General features: G+C 38.2%; 1 protein-coding gene across 3 annotated transcripts in view; it reads left to right on the top strand.

Moving 5' to 3' along the window:
- The window catches only part of Chd6 (chromodomain helicase DNA binding protein 6), a 166,545-nt gene that overhangs the window by 29,690 nt on the left and 114,176 nt on the right, over window positions 1–22,679 (top strand). For all 3 annotated transcript variants that reach the window (XM_048810933.1, XM_048810932.1, XM_048810934.1), the window contains exons 3-4: window positions 1,020–1,558; window positions 21,154–21,301. In XM_048810933.1, coding sequence (XP_048666890.1) covers window positions 1,020–1,558; window positions 21,154–21,301 — 687 coding nt within the window. The remainder of the gene's footprint in view (window positions 1–1,019; window positions 1,559–21,153; window positions 21,302–22,679) is intronic.

The raw sequence follows: 22,679 nt of genomic DNA on the forward strand, positions 1-22,679 counted from the left end.
TGAAACTTCCTTTGTAGGGCTGCCTTCAGCACCTGTGATGCATTCTTTCTAATAACATCTGTCATAGTAAAGCTCCCTCCTGTATGAATAGTTTGGTTTTCCCAAATGGCTAAAAGTTATTTGGGGCTGAATCTGGTGACTAAGATAGATGATCATATAGAATAGCACCATTTTTAGTTAGAATTAAAGGTAAAGTTTTGAATTAACCTGATTTTCTTCAAAAATCAGCCTAGCTGAATATCAGTGTTGTTTGAATGATAAGTAAAAAGGTTGGAGAAAAAAGCAACATTTCAATTTGACACTGTATTCTTTCACCCCAGTGATACCACCTCAATTCCTGACCAAGGTCTCAGAATGCATTTGAGTAGAAGGTTTTGTGTATTAATGAGATAAATGCTATTCTGGGTTGGAACAGTGTGATCAGGATTTTGTGCCTCCTAGTGGCTTCTAAAGGCATCCTGCAAAAAGCTATTGCTTAGTTGCCTATTTGGATATAAAACTTAAAAGGTCTTTCAGATTTATTTATACAATATAGAAATCCTTCCAGTTTTTACATACTAATTTATTTTATTCATGTATTTATTTATTTATGTAGTACTAGGCATTGAACCCAGGGTCTTGCCTGTGCCGGGCACACATTTTACCTCTGAGCTATATCCCCAGTCCTTCTTATTTTTCATTTTGTGGCAGGGTCTCAATAAGTTGCCAAGTCTGGTCTTGGACTTTCTATCCTCTTATCTCAGCCTCCTGAGCTGGAGTTACAGGCATGTATCACTGCGCCCACCATGTTTACTTTTTTACATAATATTCTATCAGCGCCTCAGTACAGCTTCACCTGGGAAAAGCACTGTGTCCCACTTGCTCTCCTGTACCCCCAAGGCCTAGCACAGTAGGAAGTAACACATAGTAGAGAGTCAATAAACATTTGTTGAATAAATCCATACATTCAGATTTTATAGCACTCTTTGTATGAAGCATGCAATAGAAGGGTAACATACTCATTTATCTTTCTTTTACAGTTGTCAAATTTAAAGGTTTTGAATCACTCCCCAATGTCTGATGCCTCTGTCAATTTTGACTACAAATCTCCATCCCCATTTGACTGCAGTACTGATCAAGAAGAGAAAATTGAAGATGTTGCCAGCCACCGTCTGCCCCAGAAGGACCCGTATGCTGCTGAAGACGAAGTTAATACCCTTTTTCCTAGAAAAATGATGTCCCATAATGGGATGGAGGACAGTGGAGGTGGAGGTACGGGAGTAAAAAAGAAACGGAAAAAAAGGGAGCCAGGAGAGCATGAGGGTGCAGCAAAGGGAAGCAAGGACAAGGAGCCCAAGCCAAAGAGGAAGCGAGAACCTAAGGAGCCAAAGGAACCCAGGAAGGCCAAGGAACCTAAGAAGGCCAAGGAACCTAAGAAGGCCAAGGAGCCCAAGGAACCTAAGCAGAAGGATGGTGCAAAGAAGACGCGGAAGCCCCGGGAGGCCTCAGGCACCAAGGAGGCCAAAGAGAAGCGGAGCTGTGCTGACTCTGCAGCCAGGACTAAATCCAAGAAGGCCAGGTGCGTGCCTGTCTCCTTGCCCCAGCTCTTGCTTCTGTCTTTGGAACCTTTGCCTTTGGCAGTAGCCCAAGCCCCCAGGCATACCTTCATTGTACTCCTGAGGTGGTAAGCTTCATACCTCACTGGAAAAAAATGGGGGTTGGGGATAATCACTTGACACTAGTGCAAAGGACTGTCCCTGGAGATTGCCATTTCCCAGTTGTATTCCTGGAGTTACTGTGCTTCAAAAATGACATTTATGTTTTTAGGATACTCCAAGAATTCTCCACCTTGTTTTCAACACCATCTATCCTTTTAGGTCTTTGTACTTAGTATGTAGCATATTTATTTGGTCCTACCTTATGTGTAGATGTGCCACGTACATGCTGTTTTGATGTGCTTTATTTCCATATTAGCTTTTAGCCAAAAATGTACATTTTCTCTCACCTTCTGGTAAGTTAATACTGGTAAAAAGAATTTTTTGCTATTACTTTTGGATTAAGAAGAATTAAAATGTTAACATGCACAAGGTGTAAGAGAAGGGACCTCCCAGGTGTGGTATAGTGAAGACAGGGATTTTTGGAACAGCAACAAGGTAAAGGTGGAGGGTGCCCAGTCATGGGAATTAGGGTGCAATAGCCTGGCAGAACTGGAGGTATATGCGGTGTTCCCAGTGAAAGGGAACTGACATGCCTCCCCAGGATCCCAGTTCTTGAGTGCAGACCATTCCTGATCTACTTCTCTAGTTTAGCATATGGCACAGTGCCTGACCCTTCCACAGCTGCTCAGGAAATGTTGAGTAAATGAGGCCAGAGGAAAACATAGTGACTTATAGAGCTCAGAGGCCTGGATATGGAGTCACTGCCAAGTGAGTGATATGAGAGAGCCTGTCAGAATAGCAGATGCACTCCTTACACACAGAATTCAGTATTTGTCATCTTTGTACAAAATTATGTATCTTTCTAAATCCTTTGGGCATAACATTATATTATGTTTAAACTCTTTGGGGAAATGTTAAAAAAATTGGATCTCAAGGAATTTCAGTTTCTGAAATCCAAATACAGAGGGAGGGTATCTCTATTATGTCTGACCAAAAGTCCCCATAAATGTGAGATTAATGTGATATGCTAAGAGAAAATAACATATTGAGACCATCATACTGGTGTTGGGTCAGGCATGAAACATTTTAAGTGCTGTGTGCTGCCACTTGGAGTTTACTGGATGATTCAGTTCCTTTTTTAGAAGGATAGTTTTTTGGGACCATATAGATAATTCCTAATCCAAGTAAAATTTTTGCCTTATGATGTTCACTCCCTTTTTCCTCACAGGGGATTTCATCTTTTATCTATCAAAGTGCCTGCTGTGGTGGGGGTGGATTCGGAAAGGTGGTTCTAAGAATGTAGTTTGTAGAAAATGGCCATCAAATATTTCATACTGTAGAATGCCAAGAGAAGTAGGCAAAATTAGGATTCTGACAAAAAATTGTATAGACCTTGTGTGTTCTAAGGAACATACTTTGAATCTCCAGTGTATGGATGGAATGACAGTGACTTTTTGACTTCTGCCAATAATTTTCACCTCCAGGTTGCTTTGAAGAAGCTAAAGTGGTTCTTTAGAGTACTAACATGTTTGAAGAAGGAGAATCAAACTTGAACTTGTGGAATTGCTTATTTTGGTTTTTCAGAGAACAGTAAGGAATCAGGACACTGTATGAGAATTACAGCAGTCAAAGGCGGTTTCATAGTCCCTAGTAAGGATCTAGCTTTGGTGAGGAAGGCAGTAAAAAGTCATAGATAGCTGAGCTTACCTAACTACTGACCTTTGATGCTCATGGTTTTATCTTATTAAAGGAATTTACCTTTATATTGTGTGGGATGTGAAACAAGGTGATAGTTTATAGACATTGTCATAAATTTCATTTTGAAGGAATGAGTTGTTTCACAAAACTAAATCAGGTGACAAATGTATAAACAAAATCAGGATTCTGATTAATGAAAAACTTAGACTTTGATAGGTGTATATAATACATATACACATATATGTATATGCATATAGCATTAATTAAAGGAACATTATTTTAATCTAAGTAGACTGAATTTAAGAATTGGTTGGAGAAGCACTCAGTGTTTTTGAGGGCTGTTAACTTAGAAGACAGTGGAACCTCTTGAGGTTTAGAAATTCAGGAGACCTCCTTTGGGAGGAAGTTTGACACACAGGGATGGATGGTCATTTCTTAGAAGTGTGGACAAGTTATGCAAGCTTTTCTCTTTATTTTGGGACTGATATGTAATTGCGGTATGATAATGATCTGTAACATAGTAGAATTCTGTGTAACACATATGGTTCTGGACTGGTTAGCCTTTGATTTCCTTTATAAAATTGTTTTGGTTCCTTTAACTAATAATCTCACTGGTCAGCAGAACCAGTTTTGCTTATGAAAGGACATTAATTCATAAAAAATGTGTTAATAATTAAGTCTTAAGGGTTTTTTGTTCTCCTTGATTAACTCTTGCAGATTGGCTCAAGTGCGTGTTTTGAGTTTAGTGGTTATCCACATAATACTTGATGGCTATAAATGAGTCACTGAGTGCTTGAATTACTATAGGAGTCCAACCACTTGCAGACTTCAGACTTCAACCTTTCCTACTTACATCCAGCTGCCACTTGGCCAGTCTTTCTGAAGTACTGCTATTATCTTATTTATGTTTACAGTTGGTAATGGTGGTGGTAAATCATATGCCTTTTCCTCGTCTCTTGCTTCTGAATCATTTGAAAAATAGTCAACAGAGATGAGACCCATTTATCAGCTTTATTATTGATACACTGAGTTCATTGCCTGTGGCCAGAATCAGGCTTCTTGTTTCTCTCTGAGCTGATTTTGCCTACCACACCTGCAAGGGCCACTGAGCCAGGTATATTTCTTTCTTTTGCCCAGACTTGCCAATTGTGTATGTCCCTAATTAATCAAGTGAGGTGAATTTGAAGAAGGGCAGAAAATATGTTTCTAGTATTGTTCTATGGAAGTAAGTATACTTTTCCTCATGAAAACATGGGGATAGGAAAATGAGATTCACTCTAACAAGAAGTTTTGGTGATTTCAGTTGCTTCCAGGACAAAAATCCAAACTCCTTTTTCTGAAATTCAAATCCTGTTGTATTGTAGCCAGGGAAATGGGTACCTACATAGAGAAGTGACTTGAGGTCATTACAAACTCTGGCCTCCGGATTCCCAGACTTACACATTTACTTCTGCAGTAGGCCACATCTTAATCCTTAACTGTGGTTTTTATGTAATTATGATCTGTCTCCTGAACAAAAGTTATGTACCTGAGGTTAGGACCTCCATGTCTTGTGTCTTTTATTCCTGGGGATTGATCATCAGAGATGTTTGTCAGATTCACATATAGTATTTTTTATATTTGGAATCTAATTGTATTCCAAGAACCAGTGGATAGAACTACTCTCCCTGAAAATAAGATATATGAAATACCTTAGAATAATTTCCCTTGTTAAATAATTTTAGGTGGTATCTCTATTTTATAATTAAAGAAATGGAAATTTTGAAAGTTAATTAACTTGTCAAAGGAAAATTGTCAGATTTGACCAGAATCACTCCAGGAAACCCTCTTTCCCCCCACAGCTTTGTAGCTCTTTATACCTTGCAAAAGAAGGTAAGGAATGGAAACAGTAGATAGAAGTATCAAAGAAATTGGTTTTTTATTGGTAGGGAAATGGCCCACTTTTATAAAATTTTAGTTTGCAAGCTCCCTGGTATCCTTTCAAGAGCTAAAATGGCTCTAGCTTTTCCTTTTACTCTTTTGTTTGCTTTGATATCTCTCTTAAATGGTGATAGTCAGAATCTAGCTAATTTTCTTTTCAAGGATTATCTGAATAGTGATAAATATTTGGGGCTTGGGGAGTAAAAGCCCAAATGTCTAAGTAAGAGAAACCTTTATTTATTTATTTATTTGACTTTTAAATTTTTTTAATTTGTTTTAGTTAGTTACACATGAAAGTAGAGTACATTTATGCACTTTGATATATCATTCATAGATGGGGTATAATAAGAAACCTTTTTTAACTTAAACTATCCTCTGATCCTTTCCCTCCAGATTATTTTTTTTTGCCATTTATTCAGTTTTTTTTATTAGTTGTTCAAAACATTACATAGCTCTTGACATATCATATTTCATACATTTGATTCAAGTGGGTTATGAACTCCCATTTTTTCCCCGAATACAGATTGCACAATCACATCGGTTACACATCCACGTTTTTACATACTGCCATACTAGTGTCTGTTGTATTCTGCTGCCCTTTCCTATCCTCTACTATCCCCCTCCCCTCCCCTCCCATCTTCTCTTCTCTCTCTTGTTTTTTTTTTCCCCTTTCCCCTCAATTCCTCTTATATGTAATTTTGTATAATGATGAGGGTCTCCTTCCATTTCCATGCAATTTCCCTTCTCTCCCTTTCCCTCCCACCTCTCGTCCCTGTTTAATGTTAATCTTCTTCTCATGCTCTTCCTCCCTGCTCTGTTCTTAGTTGCTCTCCTTATATCAAAGAAGACATTTGGCATTTGTTTTTTAGGGATTGGCTAGCTTCATTTAGCATAATCTGCTCTAGTGCCATCCATTTCCCTGCAAATGCCATGATTTTGTCATTTTTTAGTGCTGAGTAATACTCCATAGTGTATAAATGCCACATTTTTTTTTATCCATTCATCTATTGAAGGGCATCTAAGTTGGTTCCACAGACTAGCTATTGTGAATTGTGCTGCTATGAACATCGATGTAGCAGTATCCCTATAGTACGCTCTTTTAAGGTCTTTAGGGACTAGTCCGAGAAGGGGAATAGCTGGGTCAAATGGTGGTTCCATTCCCAGCTTTCCAAGGAATCTCCATACTGCTTTCCAAATTGGCCGCACCAATTTGCAGTCCCACCAGCAATGTACAAGTGTACCCTTTTCCCCACATCCTCTCCAGCACTTGTTGTTGTTGACTTCGTAATGGCTGCCAATCTTACTGGAGTGAGATGGTATCTTAGGGTGGTTTTGATTTGCATTTCTCTGACTGCTAGAGATGGTGAGCATTTTTTCATGTACTTGTTGATTGTTTGAATGTGCTTCTCTGAGAAGTGTCTGTTTTGAGTTCTTTGTATACTCTGGATATTAGGGCTCTATCTGAAGTGTGAGGAGTAAAAATTTGTTCCCAGGATGTAGGCTCCCTATTTACCTCTCTTATTGTTTCTCTTGCTGAGAAAAAACTTTTTAGTTTGGGTAAGTCCCATTTGTTGATTCTTGTTTTTAACTCTTGTGCTATGGGTGTCCTGTTAAGGAATTTGGAGCCCGACCCCACAGTATGTAGATCGGAGCCAACTTTTTCTTCTATCAGACACAGAGTCTCTGATTTGATATCAAGCTCCTTGATCCATTTTGAGTTAACTTTTGTGCATGGCGAGAGAAAGGGATTCAGATTCATTTTGTTGCATATGGATTTCCAGTTTTCCCAGCACCATTTGTTGAAGATGCTATCCTTCCTCCATTGCATGCTTTTAGCCCCTTTGTAATTTTGTGGATTGGTTTCTGTGTCCTCTATTCTGTACCATTGGTCCACCTGCCTGTTTTGGTACCAGTACCATGCTGTTTTTGTTACTATTGCTCTGTAGTATAGTTTGAAGTCTGGTATCGCTATACCATCTGATTCACTCTTCCTGCTTAGAATTGCTTTTGCTATTCTGGGTCTTTTATTTTTCCATATGAATTTCATGATTGCTTTATCTATTTCTACAAGAAATGCCGTTGGGATTTTGATTGGCATTGCATTAAACTTATAGATAACTTTTGGTAAAATTGCCATTTTGATTATGTTAGTTCTGCCTATCCATGTACAGGGTATATTTTTCCATCTTCTAAGATCTTCTATTTCTCTCTTTAGGGTTCTGTAGTTTTCATTGTATAAATCTTTCACCTCATTTGTTAGGTTGATTCCCAAATATTTTATTTTTTGGGAGGGGATATTGTGAATGGGGTGATTGTCCTCATTTCCTTTTCAGAAGATTTGTTGCTGATATACAGGAATGCTTTTGACTTAAGCGTGTTGATTTTATATCCTGCCACTTTGCTGAATTTATTTATTAGCTCTAGTAGACCCTTTTGGGTCTGCTAGGTATAGAATCATGTCAACCGCAAATAGTGATAATTTAAGTTCTTCTTTTCCTATTTTTATGCCTTTAATTTCTTTTGTCTAATTGCTCTGGCTAGTATTTCGAGAACTATATTGAATAGAAGTGGTGAGAGAGGGCATCCCTGTCTTGTTCCAGATTTTAGAGGGAATGCCTTCAGTTTCTCTCCATTTAGAATGATGCTAGCCTGAGGCTTAGCATAGATAGCTTTTACAATGTTGAGGTAAGTTCCTGTTATCCCTAGTTTTTCTAGTGTTTTGAACATAAAGGGATGCTGTACTTTGTCGAATGCTTTTTCTGCGTCTATCGAGATGATCATGTGGTTCTTATCTTTAAGTCTATTGATGTGGTGAATAACATTTATTGATTTCCATATATTGAACCAGCCTTGCATCCCAGGGATGAATCCTACTTGATCATGGTGCACAATTTTTTTGATATGTTTTTGAATCCGATTCGCCAGAATTTTATTGAGGATTTTTGCATCTAGGTTCATTAGAGATATTGGTCTGTAGTTTTCTTTCTTTGAAGTGTCTTTGTCTGGTTTCGGGATCAGGGTGATGTTGGCCTCATAGAATGAATTTGGAAGAGCTCCTTCTTTTTCTGTTTCCTGAAATAACTTGAAAAGTATTGGTATTAATTCTTCTTTAAAGGTTTTGTAAAACTCCGCTGTATACCCGTCCAGTCCAGGGCTTTTCTTGGTTGGTAGTCTTTTGATGGCTTCTTCTATTTCCTCCTTTGTTATTGGTCTGTTTAAATGGTGTGTATCTTCCTGACTCAATCTGGGCAAGTCATATGACTTAAGAAATTTATCGATATTTTTACTATCTTCTATTTTATTGGAATATAGGGTTTCAAAATAATTTCTAATTATCTTCTGTATTTCTGTAGTGTCTGTTGTGATATTGCCTTTTTCATCCCGTATGTTAGTAATTTGAGTTCTCTCTCTTCTTTTCTTTGTTAGCATGGCTAAGGGTCTGTCGATCTTATTTATTTTTTCAAAGAACCAACTTTTAGTTTTGTCAATTTTTTCAAAGGTTTCTTTTGTTTCAATTTCATTGATTTCCGCTCTTGATTTTAATTATTTCTTGCCTTCTGCTACATTTGCTGTTGTTTTGCTCTTCCTTTTCTAGGGTTTTGAGATGAAGTGTGAGCTCATTTATTTGTTGTTTTTTTCTTTTTTTGAGGAATGAACTCCAGGCAATGAATTTCCCTCTTAAAACTGCTTTCATTTTGTCTCATAGATTCCGATATGTTGTGTCTGTATTTTCATTTATCTCTAAGAATTTTTTGATTTCCTCCTTTATGTCTTCTGTAACCCATTAATCATTCAGTAACATATTGTTCATTTTCCAGGTGATGCAGGATTTTTCCTTCCTCCTTTTTTCATTGATTTCCAGTTTCATTCCATTATGATCAGATATGGTGCATGGCATTATCTCCACACCTTTATATTTACTAAGAGTTGCCCTATGGCATAATATATGGTCTATCTTTGAGTAGGATCCATGTGCTGCTGAGAAGAATGTGTATCCACTTGATGATGGTTGATATATTCTATATATGTCGGTTAAGTCTAGGTTATTGATTGTGTTATTGAGTTCTGTAGTTTCTTTATTCAACTTTTGTTTGGAGGATCTGTCCAATAGTGAGAGTGGTGTGTTGAAGTCACCCATAATTATTGTGTTGTGATCTATTTGATTCTTGAACTTGAGGAGAGTTTGTTTTATGAACGTTGCAGCACCATTATTTGGTGCATACATATTGATAATTGTTATGTCTTGTTGGTGAATGGTTCCTTTTAACAGTATATAGTGTCCTTCTTTATCCCTTTTGATTAACTTAGGTTTGAAGTTGATTTTATTTGATATGAGTATGGCCACTCCTGCTTGCTTCCGAGGACCATGTGAGTGGTTTGATTTTTCCTAACCTTTCACCTTCAGCCTGTGTATGTCTTTTCCTATCATATGAGTCTCCTGAAGGCAGCATATTGTTGGATTTGTTTTTTTAATCCAAGTTACTAGCCTATGTCACTTGATTGGTGAGTTTAAGCCATTAACGTTTAGGGTTACTATTGATATATGGTTTGTACTTCCAGTCATGTTTATTTATTTATTTATTTTAATTTGGCTTGTTTTTCCTCTTTGATTATTTTTCCCCCCTTTACTGAGTTACCTCCCATTGTTGGTTTTGGGTGCTGTTTTTCATTTCCTCTTCTTGACGTGTTTTGCTCAAAATGCTTTGCAGTGCTGCTTTTCTGGCTGCGAATTCTTTTAACTTTTGTTTATCGTGAAATATTTTAATTTGATTGTCAAACCTGAAGCTTAATTTTGCTGGATACAATATTCTTGTTTGGAATCCATTATTTTTCAGCATTTGAAATACATTGTTCCAGGATCTTCTCGCTTTCAACGTCTGTGAAGAAAAATCAGCCATAAACCTAATTGGTTTACCCCTGAATGTAATCTGCCTCCTTCCTCTTGTAGCTTTTAATATTCTCTCCTTGTTCTGTATGTTGAATATCTTCATAATAATGTGTCTTGGAGTTGGTCTCTTACGGTTTTTGTATGTTTGGGGTCCTGTAGGCTTCCAGGATTTGGCAGTCCATTCCATCTTTCATGTCTGGAAAGTTTTCTAAAATTATTTCATTCAACAGATTGCTCTTTCCTTTGGTTTGGACCTCTATACCTTCCTCTATCCCAATGACTCTTAAGTTTCGTTTTTTTATGACATCCCATATCTCTTGGATGTTTTGCTCGTGGTTTCTTACCAGCCTTTCTGCGTTGACTATACTCTTTTCGAGTTGATAAACTTTGTTTTCATTATCTGATGTTCTGACATCTATTTGATATAGTCTACTTGTAATATTTTCATTTGAGTTTTTGATTTGGTTTATGGTTTCCTGCATTTCTAGGATTACTGTTTGATTTTTTTTAAATTTTTTTTTTAAATCTCCTGGTAGAGTTCATTTTTTGCTTCTTGAATCTGCTTATGTAATTCATTTTCAAAGTATCCTTTCATTGTTTGGACTTGCTGTCTAATGACTTCTTTAAGATTCCATTCCTTCTGAGTCAGGTATGCCTTGAGTTCTTTCTCTGTCCATTTTTCTGATTCCTCTAGGTTCTCCTGTAAATTTAAGTTGTCCTACGTTGTTTGTAATCCCTTTTTCCCTTGTTTTTTCATGGTGTTCACGTTACTTTCCAACTCTGTTTAACTGCTGTGTTTCTGTTTTCTCCTATAAATTTGTTTTGGTTTTGTGTATCTCTGTGGTCTCTCCTTTGTGGTGGGAGACTATGTCTAGCGATGTTGGGCTTTATTGTAATTTAAAGCTGATTCATTCGATTCATAAAAGGCTTATGGATTCTGTAGGCATATAGTGATCTGTTGTTTGGTCTTAGGACTTTATGTTTAGGTTGGGTGCTGTGATGGTATGAAGGTTAGTATGTCTTGGCTACTTTGGAAGATTGCTCTACTGAAGGGGGATATTAACAGGCGAATGGATCAGGGTATTTGGTAATAGCTAGGTACTTAGGAGCCCTACAGACAGCCTCGGAACATTTACCTATTTGCATTTAGAAAATTATACGTAATGAAAGTCGTAATGCTTGGGATGAAAGTTAGGGCAAAGGGGAAGGAAGGAGTCCTTCAAGAGAAAGAGGGAGAGAAAAATATGTAGAATAAAGGAGAATGGAAAGAACAATAAAAATTGAAAAGGGAAAAGAAAAAAAATGATATATGAAGTCTTAGAGTTCTATTTTCTTCTCTTCCAGTAGGCGGAGCTGTGCCCTCCAAGCCAATCTTCTGCCCTCTATGTGCCGGCAGCAATCCCTGTAAGGCAGCTCCTCTTTCCCTACTGGGCGTCTCTTCAATCCTGTTAGTCCAGAGCCGTTTCTCTTCTCCGGCCCCTCCCCGCTTCCTCCTGCCAGCCAGCCAGGCCCCGCTCACCGGAGGTGATCTCCACAAATCTAGTTACACTTGCAGCTCCCTGAGTGCCCTATTTCCCGAACAACTGAGCACTCTCTTTGTTTGCCATTCACCCAGACCCCAAGGTTGTGGAGCGGGTGATCTGGGAACCGTCAGTTTAATTTGCCTGGACCCCTTCAGTGGCCACGCCCCCCGGAACTGGCGGCTAAGGCCTTGGGTGTCACCGCTGGTGGTAGGGGGAGTTGGGGGTCGATAGGGGGGGTTGGGAGTCCCCTCTGCTTCCCTCGGCCCCTATAGTCACACCCACGGAGCTCTGGGGCGAGATTTTTGAGGTTTCCCAGCTGTATGCATCTGGTGGGGATGAGAGTCACATACCTTTTGAAACGATTTCGCTGGGAAGGGATCCCGTCCGCCGAACTCTGGTGACATCAGCTCTCTGCTATGGCGGGCCCCAGGGCCCCAGACTCCTTGCCGGAGTGTCCGATAGGAGGGGTGGGTCTGGCCTGTCTCTGGTCTGTCCCAGACTCGGTTTCAGTTCTGGACCGCTGTTTCATGAAGGCTTGGTTAGCATCCTCTTCAAAGGGTCTCTACGCCGCACACGGTCTCCAGCAGTGCTGAAACTCCTCCTTCTGCGCGGGTCACCAGACAGCGGCGGCCCGCACCTCTGCGCAGGGTGGCCGAGATTCACCCATCCGGGACAAGCTCTCACCTCCAATAATCCCAGACTCAAGCCTAGGTCTCACTTCAGCGGAATTTTGCTGGGAGTTTCTCAGCAGGTAGAATCCGAACGTTATGATGTGTCTCTCTGTCCGCGTGGCTGAGGAGGTACTGAAAGTGCTGCCTCCCCGCCCGCCGCCATGTTGAGTCTCTTCCCTCCAGATTATTTTTAAATGTAAGTTTTGTTCTCCCCTTAATTACATATAGCTTAAGCAAGAAAATACCTCCAGCCAAGTTAGGCTTTGTCAGTACCCTGATTCTAACATTAAAATTTAACTTAGTATAACTTATTTGCTTGTATTATTTTTTTGATTACAGTACTTTTTTCCCAAAGGGGTTGAGTTTACTTGCATAAGAAGACATTCACAGATATGTGTGTGTGTGTGTGTACACATGTAAACTTATCCACATATCTATACATATATAGATACTTAACACATGGCTGTAAAGTTGGAACCAGGGAATCCATAAAGCAGGTGTCAGGTCATGTGGGACCATGAAATGTTGGTAGAAGGTTTGGTCTTAGAAATGGTCTTAGAAAAGCAACATGCCAGTTCCTCAGGAAAACCAAATATTTACGAATTGAGAAAGAAATTTCTCACGAGGTAACATTACATCTTGTAATGGATACTGTCCTTAATAGCAGTTTTTGCAGCTCATGCATCTACATGCTTGTGAGTTTTGTATTTCTTAAAAGCCTTTATTTAAAGTGAGTTCTGGGCTGTAAAGCACAGCTTGGCAAGCAGGAAAGATGACCCATTCTGGTTGTATATGTGGCTACCTTGTATTCTTACTGGATACCTTGGAACTTGAAGGGTAAGTCAATGTTCAGCCCTTTAGATAGCCCATTCTTAAAACAGGGAGTCAGTCTGCAATCCAAAAGTCTCCCAGTCTCCCAGGTAACTAGAGCATAATTGATTCTTTAACCATCCTTTGAGAAATATAGGTCCCAAATGAAAGACCACAGGGGAAATGGAGCGTATTAAAGCTTTTATATTCAACATCTGCTAGGAATAGAAAGCCAAAAAGAGGAAATGAAATGAGTGGTGTAATGATCCCCAGTCTCTGCTTCAGCCTTGCACTTCCATTTGTTTTGGTTTCTCAGCCCAGAACAGATTTTTCTCCCAAATCCAATAAACTTAGTAAGTAACATTCTGGAAGAAAAGTTTGCCTTGCCTCTTTTCCTTTGTGGTGGTTGCTTCTGGAAAGCATTCATTCAACCTCAGGTCTTCTGATTATACAGTTCTTGGAGCTGTCTGGTTGCTACTGTATAAGCTGATACTGCACAGTGCAGGAAGGACGGTAAAAGGCAGCTAGCTCTCATGACAAGAGCTGACAGCTGCCTTGCTCTTTGAAGGCAAATTATCTGTCTTTGCTTTAATTGAGGCAGGTTTTAAGCTCAAGAGATTCCATTGATGAGGTTCTTTCTTTTGAGAGACTTGTTCTTACATTCTGATTATTTATTAGAATAAAGAACACAAATATAAAGATCCAGTGAGTTCTGGGTAGGATCTCTGCTTGGGACTCACAGCACTGTGTGATAAGTAGAGCAGAAATCTAAATGATAATGGCAAAGACAGTTGCCTCTGAAACTTTAGACGAAGTCTCCATTCCTTTTTTTAAGAATAACCAATGTGCTTTCTTCATCATCCCTAGGACCTTCTCAGAGTTTGTTATGTATTGGATCTTTACCGAATCTGTAAGGAAATAGTTATTAAATAATAATGCTTGATACATGTCTGCTCATTACCTCCTATATTTTTAGTGTCTTCCTTGTGTCTTCTTTGTTTATAAGTACTTCTATTGAGACTTGATTGGTGAAGGAAGGAAGGTATCACAGTAGTATCATCTGAGCTCCATCATTGAGGAGCCTTTTGTTGTTTTTTTTTTTTTTTTTAATTGTTCAAAAATTTTTCCCATATTTTTTATTGGTTCATTATAATTGAACATAATGGTGGGATTAGTACATAATACGAATCCCACCATTATGTTCAATTATAATGAACCAATAAAAAATATGGGAATGCTTTCCAGAAGCAACCACCACAAAGGAACATGCACGTGATAACAGCTTCGGCTTTCTTGAGTTAGAGAAACAGTCTTGAAAGTATTCAAGAAATGGGCAAAAGTATAAACAAATAAAAAGAACCTGGTGTGGCTGCATATATAATAGCCAAGACAATTTAGGGAGTCTCTTGGAAGAAGTGAGCATTCAGCCTGGTATTAAAGGAATTAGTAGATGAGAAAAGACTTAAAAAGACCAGAAGACATTTAAACAAATGTTCTTTGGGGGCATTCTACTTTTACAGTTGTAAACAAAGCACACTTTTGTGTTCCTTTCTCTTATTGAAATGACAGAAAGAACAAAGAGGAATAAATTCTTCAAAAATGAGAGTGGTTACTACATTTCTGAACAAGAAAGGCCAATGCTGTGATACTGGTGGATAAATGCTATTGAGGGAGTCCTGGCTCAGAGCACATGCAGGAGCTATGTTTGTAGCTGAGGTGGAAATACTTCCTCCTGACAGTGGAGCTGGCAGCTCTGAGTGGCTGAAGGCAGGCCAGAAACGGAGGGCCTGATTAAGCGACTGTCTGCAGAGTGGCTGTTTGGTTTATAGCTTACTCTAAAGTAGCTTGAGTAGTTTGACTTGAGGAAAGGGCTAGGGCTTCAATTAGGGAGTGACATCTACTAGAATTTGTGTAAAACAACTTATTTTGATAAATACCTATTAATTTATGGGCTTCTCTGCCTTTCCCTGCCCATACCCTAAAAATGGGGAGAGAAATAGCCACTTGAGAAGTCCTGCCCATTTGCGCAGCATCCCAGGCCAGGTCTTCCATTCAGGGCAAGACTTATAAAGAAAGAACCTTAGTCAGCAGCAGAGGAGAGCCTCACCACCCACCTGTATCATCAAGGACTTGTATAGATTTTAAGTTAGCATCTTCAGATTCAAGATAATTTGTCTGAAAAACAAGAATGGGTTATGAAAAAAAGAGCAGTTACAAAAGAATTAATAAAAATTAAAACACAGTTGTCTTAGCTAAAGAATTTTTTAAAAATACATTGAATATGAGCAGGAGTTTTAGAGGTATGTAAGATCTAAATTCATCAGCTTTGCTGTGTAGATGTCAGGAACCATTGCTTAATGTTGAAAATAACAAACTAGAGGCATGAACATATTTGGAGTTAGAAGGAAATGTCAGTCAAAAGCTCTTGTCACTGGGAAGAGGGTTTGTTGCTTAGGGCCTGCTTGTACTTTTCAATTGAAACCTTTCTACACTATCTGAATTTTTTTTTCTCATGACATTAGAGGAAAGACATTGATTTTCCTAACCACTCCTGCCAGAGTTAGTTTTTGTTTTTTAAAGGAAGAACTCCCAAGTTGGTCTGACTGGGTCATGTGTCCATACCTGGACCAGTCACTGTGGTACAAGGAATAGAATACCATTAGACCAGCCTGAGCTGTGTCTAACCTTGTAGTCCAGAATCAGTGTTGGTTATAAGAAAAAAAAATCGGGAACAAACACAGCAAACACTGAACAAACACATTCAGTAATGGAATTCATATCAAAATGTTATTTTTTAAAAATTTACAAGTATTTGTGTTTATATAAAATAACTTATTTTGATAAATACCTATTAATATATGTACAAATTGTAAATATGATGTCTTTTTGTTCCTAAATAATCCAGTATGTCTTTGCTAAAAGTCAGGCTATAATATTCTTATATATTTAATGTCTGGCTATTTTTTTTTTAATTCCTTGTAACTAATTAGCAGTCTAGAGGGAGATACTTTAAGATTGCAAATATCCTGCTCTTTCCCTTCAAATTGTACTTCCTGGATTTGTCATCCCTTGAGGATTTTAGACCAGATCCATCTTTCCTGTGGTGGTCACAAAATCATTTTCTAAGGTTTTAAAAACTTGTTCCACTTCCTCTACATTTACCATTTGTATGCTGTGGGAAAACAATTCTCTCCCTTCTCCCTTATTTATTCATTATATCGTGCTATCATCAATATGGAATCCTATTGTTTTAATGACTTACAATTAATTCTTCATTGTTCAATTACTTTTGGTGTCAAATGACCCCAGCTTGGGCCAACAAGAGCTTTTTGAGAGTCTCCATTGTCATTTTGACATTCCAGCATCATTTTTTCAAGCACTTCCTTGCTTTCTGACATAGCAACATGTTTCTGGCTCAGTTTTTGTCTTCCTACTTTAGCCTTGGAGTCATCCATTTCTCTGAGGTGAGGAGCGATCAAGATCTGAATGGAAGGTGTACACATTGTTAATGGAGCATCTTTGCCTTTATGCCCTTTGCGTTGTCAAAACTGGGAGGACCACACACAGATATGCCCATAGAACTGTATGTACAGACAAACATACCAAAACGTATACACATGTATATGTTTGCATATATATTCTTACAGAAAGTGCAAGTATTTGCATCTCCCCATTCCTCCATGAACACTTCAGCTCCTGACATCAACACATTTGCTTATTTGCTTAATCTTGTACCACACATAAAATAGGTTCATTTCAGGTTTGCTTCCTCCATACAGCTACCAAGAAGAATGAGTTTAGGATTTGTTTGCTCTGCTGCCCCCTTCTCCTAAAAGCTGAGAGTCAATGTGTTCATAAATCGGTGGGAGTGAAGTTATTTTTCCATACAGTGTGATTATGCAATTCAGTTGAAACAATTGAATTCTTCTGCTTGAGTTCGTTTTTTTCTTAATTTTTAAAATTTTTTTAATATGTAGAACTTTAACATATCTTCAAAAGCCAAATCTGTGTAAAAAGGTGTGCCCAGCCCTTCCCCATCCCCTATAGATAAATGACTGAGTAGTGTTTTTGTTTTGGTATGTGTGTGTGTGAGTGTGTGTATGTTTTCTTTTGGTTTGTTGTGTTTCTTTATGTAATGATAAATCAATACGGTTGCGTTTTCTTATTTGCCCTTTATTTGTACACAGAAAGATAGTCTTTGTACATTGCATATTATAGAATTCTTTCTGATCATTTTTACAGTTGCATAGTTTCCTTTGTGTGTACTCAAATCTATTCAATCACTTATCTTTAGACTATTAGGTAGTTTTCATTACTTTGTCATTACCAAATAATGCTACAATAAATAACCTCACGTGTGTTTCCATATTATTGGAGGTATTATCTTTAAGATAATTTCTTTTAAGTAAAATTGCCACCCAAAAGGTTTATGCACATGCTTGTAGTTTTTAGCCAATATATTTGAGGAACCTGAAACTTCAAGAAGCAAACAAGTATTCATAACCAAATCTACCTATAGATATAGCAATTTGAAGATTAAAATGTTTTCATTTGATAAAACTTCTAAGCTTAAGGTTTTAAAAACTTGTTCCAGAGAGGGGAAGAATACATTTTATCTAGAATCATCCTGGAGGATGAGTTCGGGTGATATTTTCTTGATTTCCTATTTGAAAATCCCATTGATAAGCTTACAAGGAATCTTTTCTTCCTGATATTTGTCTTTATCAGAAGAGCTCCAGGAAGAATTTTTGGAACTCAAAATTGATTCTGTTGCCAAAGGTAACCTCCAGAAAATCACTTTGAAGATTTCCCAGGTAGAGTATAATCTTATTTATCCCCAAATAAGTGAGCAGATTTCAGCAGGCACTTTCCAGTTTTACTGACCTTTATTTGAGAAGGTGTTCTTTGCATCCCACCTGCCCCCAGCCTCTGGCTAATAGCAGCTAGTAAATAATGCCCAGGCTTGACTTTGGAAGTGCCTCAGATGGCTCCTCCTTATCCTCATCATTTAATGTATGCACACACAAATCATAATAAAGTAGCTTATCTCAAAGAAGTTCTATTCCTTAATTATAGTTTGAGTTTGGTTTAGCTTTGAGTATGATTTTGCATATGAAAGCACGTGTTTCTGCATATTTAAAATGAAAATTAAACATCATAAAGTCTTTTAATACAATGAAGTTGCATTTAGTAGATAGATGAAGTTAATTTCAAATGTTGGGAAGAAGGATTTAAGATTTTATATTAGAATCAGTAGGCCTCTGAGTATGTGATTTTGATGATGTTTTCAGAGTTCTTTTAATTTGTGTCAAAAAATTTAAACAAGGGGCTGGGGATGTGGCTCAAGCAGTAGCGCGCTCGCCTGGCATGCGCGGGTTCAATCCTCAGCACCACATAAAAATAAAAAATAAAGATGTTGTGTCCACCGAAAACTAAAAAAAAAAAAAAAATTAAAAAAATTCTCTCTCTCTCTCTCTCTCTCTCTCTCTCTCTAAAATTTTTTTTTTAAAAAACAAAAGGCTTCTTTTGCTATGAGAACCATAAAAAATCAACACCTGTTGATTTGTGAATCTTTTTCTGTGGTGAAATGTTTTTGTTGCTGATTCTTCTAGTTATTGTTTTAAGATTTTAATAACATTAAAGGAAATTTGAATTTTTTACATTTATCAAAAGGGAAAAACTGGGGATTTTTGTTTGTTTTTGTTTTGGTACTAGGGATTGAACCCAGGGCACTTAACCATTAAGCCATATCCCCAGCCTTTTTTTATTTTGAGACAGGGTCTCACTAAGTTGCTTAGGGCCTCACTAAGTTGCTGATGCTAGCCTCAAACTTGCAATCCTCCTGCCTCAGGCTTCTGAGGGATTTTCCCTGTGACTCAGATGACCAGAGTATCAGCCTCTGCTCTACTGCTACTGACTTTGGGACCTTTGCTGGTTTCCTTATTTGGAATATGAGGATTATTTGCCATGACCCCTTCCTGGGACTGTTCAGTGAGACACACAATGCATAAGTACTCAGTAAAACATAATTGCCATAGAGTTTTCTTAATAAGATGCCATTTAACATGAGATAAAAATTCTTGTGAAAATTTAGCATCTTTTGTTTAAGCTGTTTCACCCAAGCCTTTTCTCTATACTGATAAGAACTTCTGCTTTTGTTCCCTAGTTGAGGGTATAAGTCCCTTGTTAAAATCTATAATCCTCTGAAATGGCAAGACCCTTTAATTTTCACTTCTACAAGTTGAGCCAGAATTGTTTTTATCATGAATTTTCCCATAGACAGGCCTGTGGCATCAGAGATGGGCTCAGTTTATACTACCTGGTTGTGAGTCTGTGAGGACCCAAGAGTTTGAGAGAGAAGCAGCCTGATCTGTAGTCAACAGTAGCTGAATGCATGTTGATACTAAACAAGGCCATCTGTTTTGTCACTTGCTAAGACTACTGCTTCCACTCCTGCTGGGCCTTTCAAAGCATTCTCACCTTTGAGCCCTTTTAGTGCCCCTTGCCTGAACTTGGCATCATAGCCCTTTTCCCACAGGCTGAAGTCTAAACTCTTTGGTCGCGTGTACCATTAATTTTTCCTTCCAGCTCTGTTGTATAGTATTTCTGTGTGTGCTCTCCCTCTTTTCCAGCTACAAAGCTGCTTTTAACTAAATGTGTCTGTGACACTGTTCCATTCCTCAAGAATGCCATGGTGATTAAAAGCACAAACTACCTGGATTCAGATCCTGTCTCCACTGTTTTCTGGTCTGATTACTCTGGAAATCTAAATTGACCTCACTGTTCCTCATATTTCTCTTGGTAAAATGAGAATAAAGATACTGTCTGCCTTATAGTGTCATCTTGAGGCATAAAGGAGATAATCCATGTTAAAGAACTTAAAACTGTGCGTGTATACAATGCTTATGTAAATAAGCATTAGCTGCAGTCATTATTATTAATTACTATTGTTTCTGTCTAATGTCTGTCAAAATTCTGTGTATATCTCTGCTTAAGTTTTTCCAAGTCTCCCCAACACAAGTAATCTTATTTATCTATTAATGCATTAATTTATCTGTTGCATAAAATTTTTTAAAAACTTTCTTAAATATTAATTGAACACTCACTGTGCATAAGGCATAAGACTGCTCACTCAGAGGAACACAAAACTTAAGTAGTACTCTCTAGGAACTTAGACCCTCATAGGAGAGATCAGAGAAGTATAAAATATTCATTATTCATTCAACCAACCTTTATTGCACAACTGCAGAGGATTCAGACACTGTATGTCGTTACATGAGTTCTAAGTCTGGTATCCATGGTTAATGACTAACTTTGGTGAAGATCAGATTTTGAGCATCTTAACCAAAGCACAGTTGAAGTTGTTTGGGGCGTATGGAAAAGAGATTTTACCATCTACGAGAAGGAAGACTTTTTAGAGAAAATGTTGCCATCTTGGTAGGGCCTTGAAGAATAGATGGACTTTGCCTCTCTCAACATTTCTGAGAAAGCATTCATATACTGCCTTGGGCTGTGGCTATATGTGGCCTATAGGATTTTTATAACTGTAAGCTCCTGAAGGGCAAGGACAGTGATATCTTCATTTATGAGTTCTTAATGCTCACTTTAGGCCTAGGAGGAGCATGCTCATTCTCAGTAGAGGAGGATGACAGATTGCGGAGTTGTCTCTTCCAGTTAACTTAAAGGAACATTTTAATTTGGTGAATTTAAATATCTGTGAAACAAACTTCTAGTGAAGACATTTGTTTAAACCAAAAGTGGGATTTTTAGAGATATTCATGCTTTTCTTACCACATTGTAGCTATAGTAGTTATTATAGGAATGTTGGATTTTGCATTAATCCATGTACATATTCTTCCCATATTTCTGGAAAGAAACTTTTATAGATTCTCCATTAAACTCTACCCTGACCTAGGATTTCAGGGTATGATTTCATAGCTGATTATATGAGAAATCTTAGTCTTCAAAACTGCCCAACAGTTTTAATTCTGAATTTCTCCTTGTAGCAAGGAGCAAGGACCAACCCCAGTCGAGAGAAAGAAGAAAGGAAAAAGGAAAAGTGAAACCACAGTGGAGAGCTTAGAGCTGGATCAGGGCCTGCCGAACACATCCCTGCGGAGTCCTGAGGAGTCCACTGAGTCTGCAGACAGCCAGGTACAGCTGTGACCGGGAGCCTACTGGAGGTTACGGCTGCTGGACGGGGTCTTGCTGACATTGATGCTCCTCTGTGCCTGTCTTTAGCCTATTTTCCTTACGCACAGACCTGGGCTGGGCTGGGCTTCTTCCTGGTGGATGAGCAAGTAGACAACAGGCTTTTACCCTAGCCCAATCCTTATACTAATGATTGCCCAGTTATTTAACGGCATTTGCTTTCTTCTTAGAAAGTAGAATGGTATTAGGTTGCAGATGAAGTTGATGTGGAAAATGAAGTTGTGAGCCAGACTAGATAAGGCTCAGGGGGCCAGTTTGACATGTAGGTAATGCATTTAGTGCTCAGTGGTAGGCTAGTCTGAACAAGGATAACTTTATAGTCTCAGATGCTTGGAAAGTCAGGGATATATTCATTATGCCAAAATGGAGATTTAGCCAAAAGCAGGGACAAGGAGATACCCATCTAATTCAGTTCCTAAAATTATGCCATGGTATGCCTGAGTTGAGATAACTTCTCTTGGACATGAATTCTAATATTTGAAAATTATGATTCCTCTTATATCTACAGCAATTTATCCGCACCATGGTGCTACAAGGAGACCATTGAGAATAAAGCCAACTTACTGTACCTTCCAGCATCATCTGGACCCCCTTTAGTTTCTCCTTGATTTCTAATGTAGGAAGGTGTCAGCTTGTAACATTGTAGTACTCATAATTTGTAGTGTCTGGTGTCAGAGCGGAAGCCCCTTTGCTGCCTGTAAGCTGGGACTGGTGGCTGTTAAGTATCCAGAGTGGCAGAGGACCAATCACAATGAGTTGATGGGATTTGGCAGGGAGTTCAGTGTTGCTAGAATGGTGATCTGTGTATGGGAATGGGGAGAAGTTTGTTCTTTTTTGGAATCTCTCACACAGAGTTAAAACACCATAGAGGTAATGCAGTGAAGGAATAATGGGAACATAGAGAAAAGGTTTCTTCTTTTAAAAGAAACAGGAGATGAGGTTTTGCTTTTGTTCAAGGTTTAAATATCTGAGACTGTGCTAGCTGGTCACTAGTTTCCTGAAGTGGTTCTACTGCTGAGGAAAGTCACTCCCCTTCTTTGTTGTTGCACATTCTTTCTCTAAAAGGTGCAAGCTACTTGATTAGAGATGAGTTCTTAAATGATGACTTGCCATTTTGTCATACTTCAGATGTCTCCCAACATTTCAACAAGTGTTATGAGATTCTCAAAGTAAGTCCTAATAAAAAATGGTATTGATTAGTTTTTCAAACTATATTTTTAGGAGTTTGTGGTGAGTAAATTGAATTTGAGCTAAATAAATAAATACATACATATTAAAACATTATTATTGTTATAAACCTGGGCTTCCCACTCATGCTGGA

The sequence above is a fragment of the Marmota marmota genome, unplaced genomic scaffold (assembly GCF_001458135.2).
Source record: "Marmota marmota marmota unplaced genomic scaffold, marMar, whole genome shotgun sequence".
Classification (NCBI taxonomy): domain Eukaryota; kingdom Metazoa; phylum Chordata; class Mammalia; order Rodentia; family Sciuridae; genus Marmota; species Marmota marmota.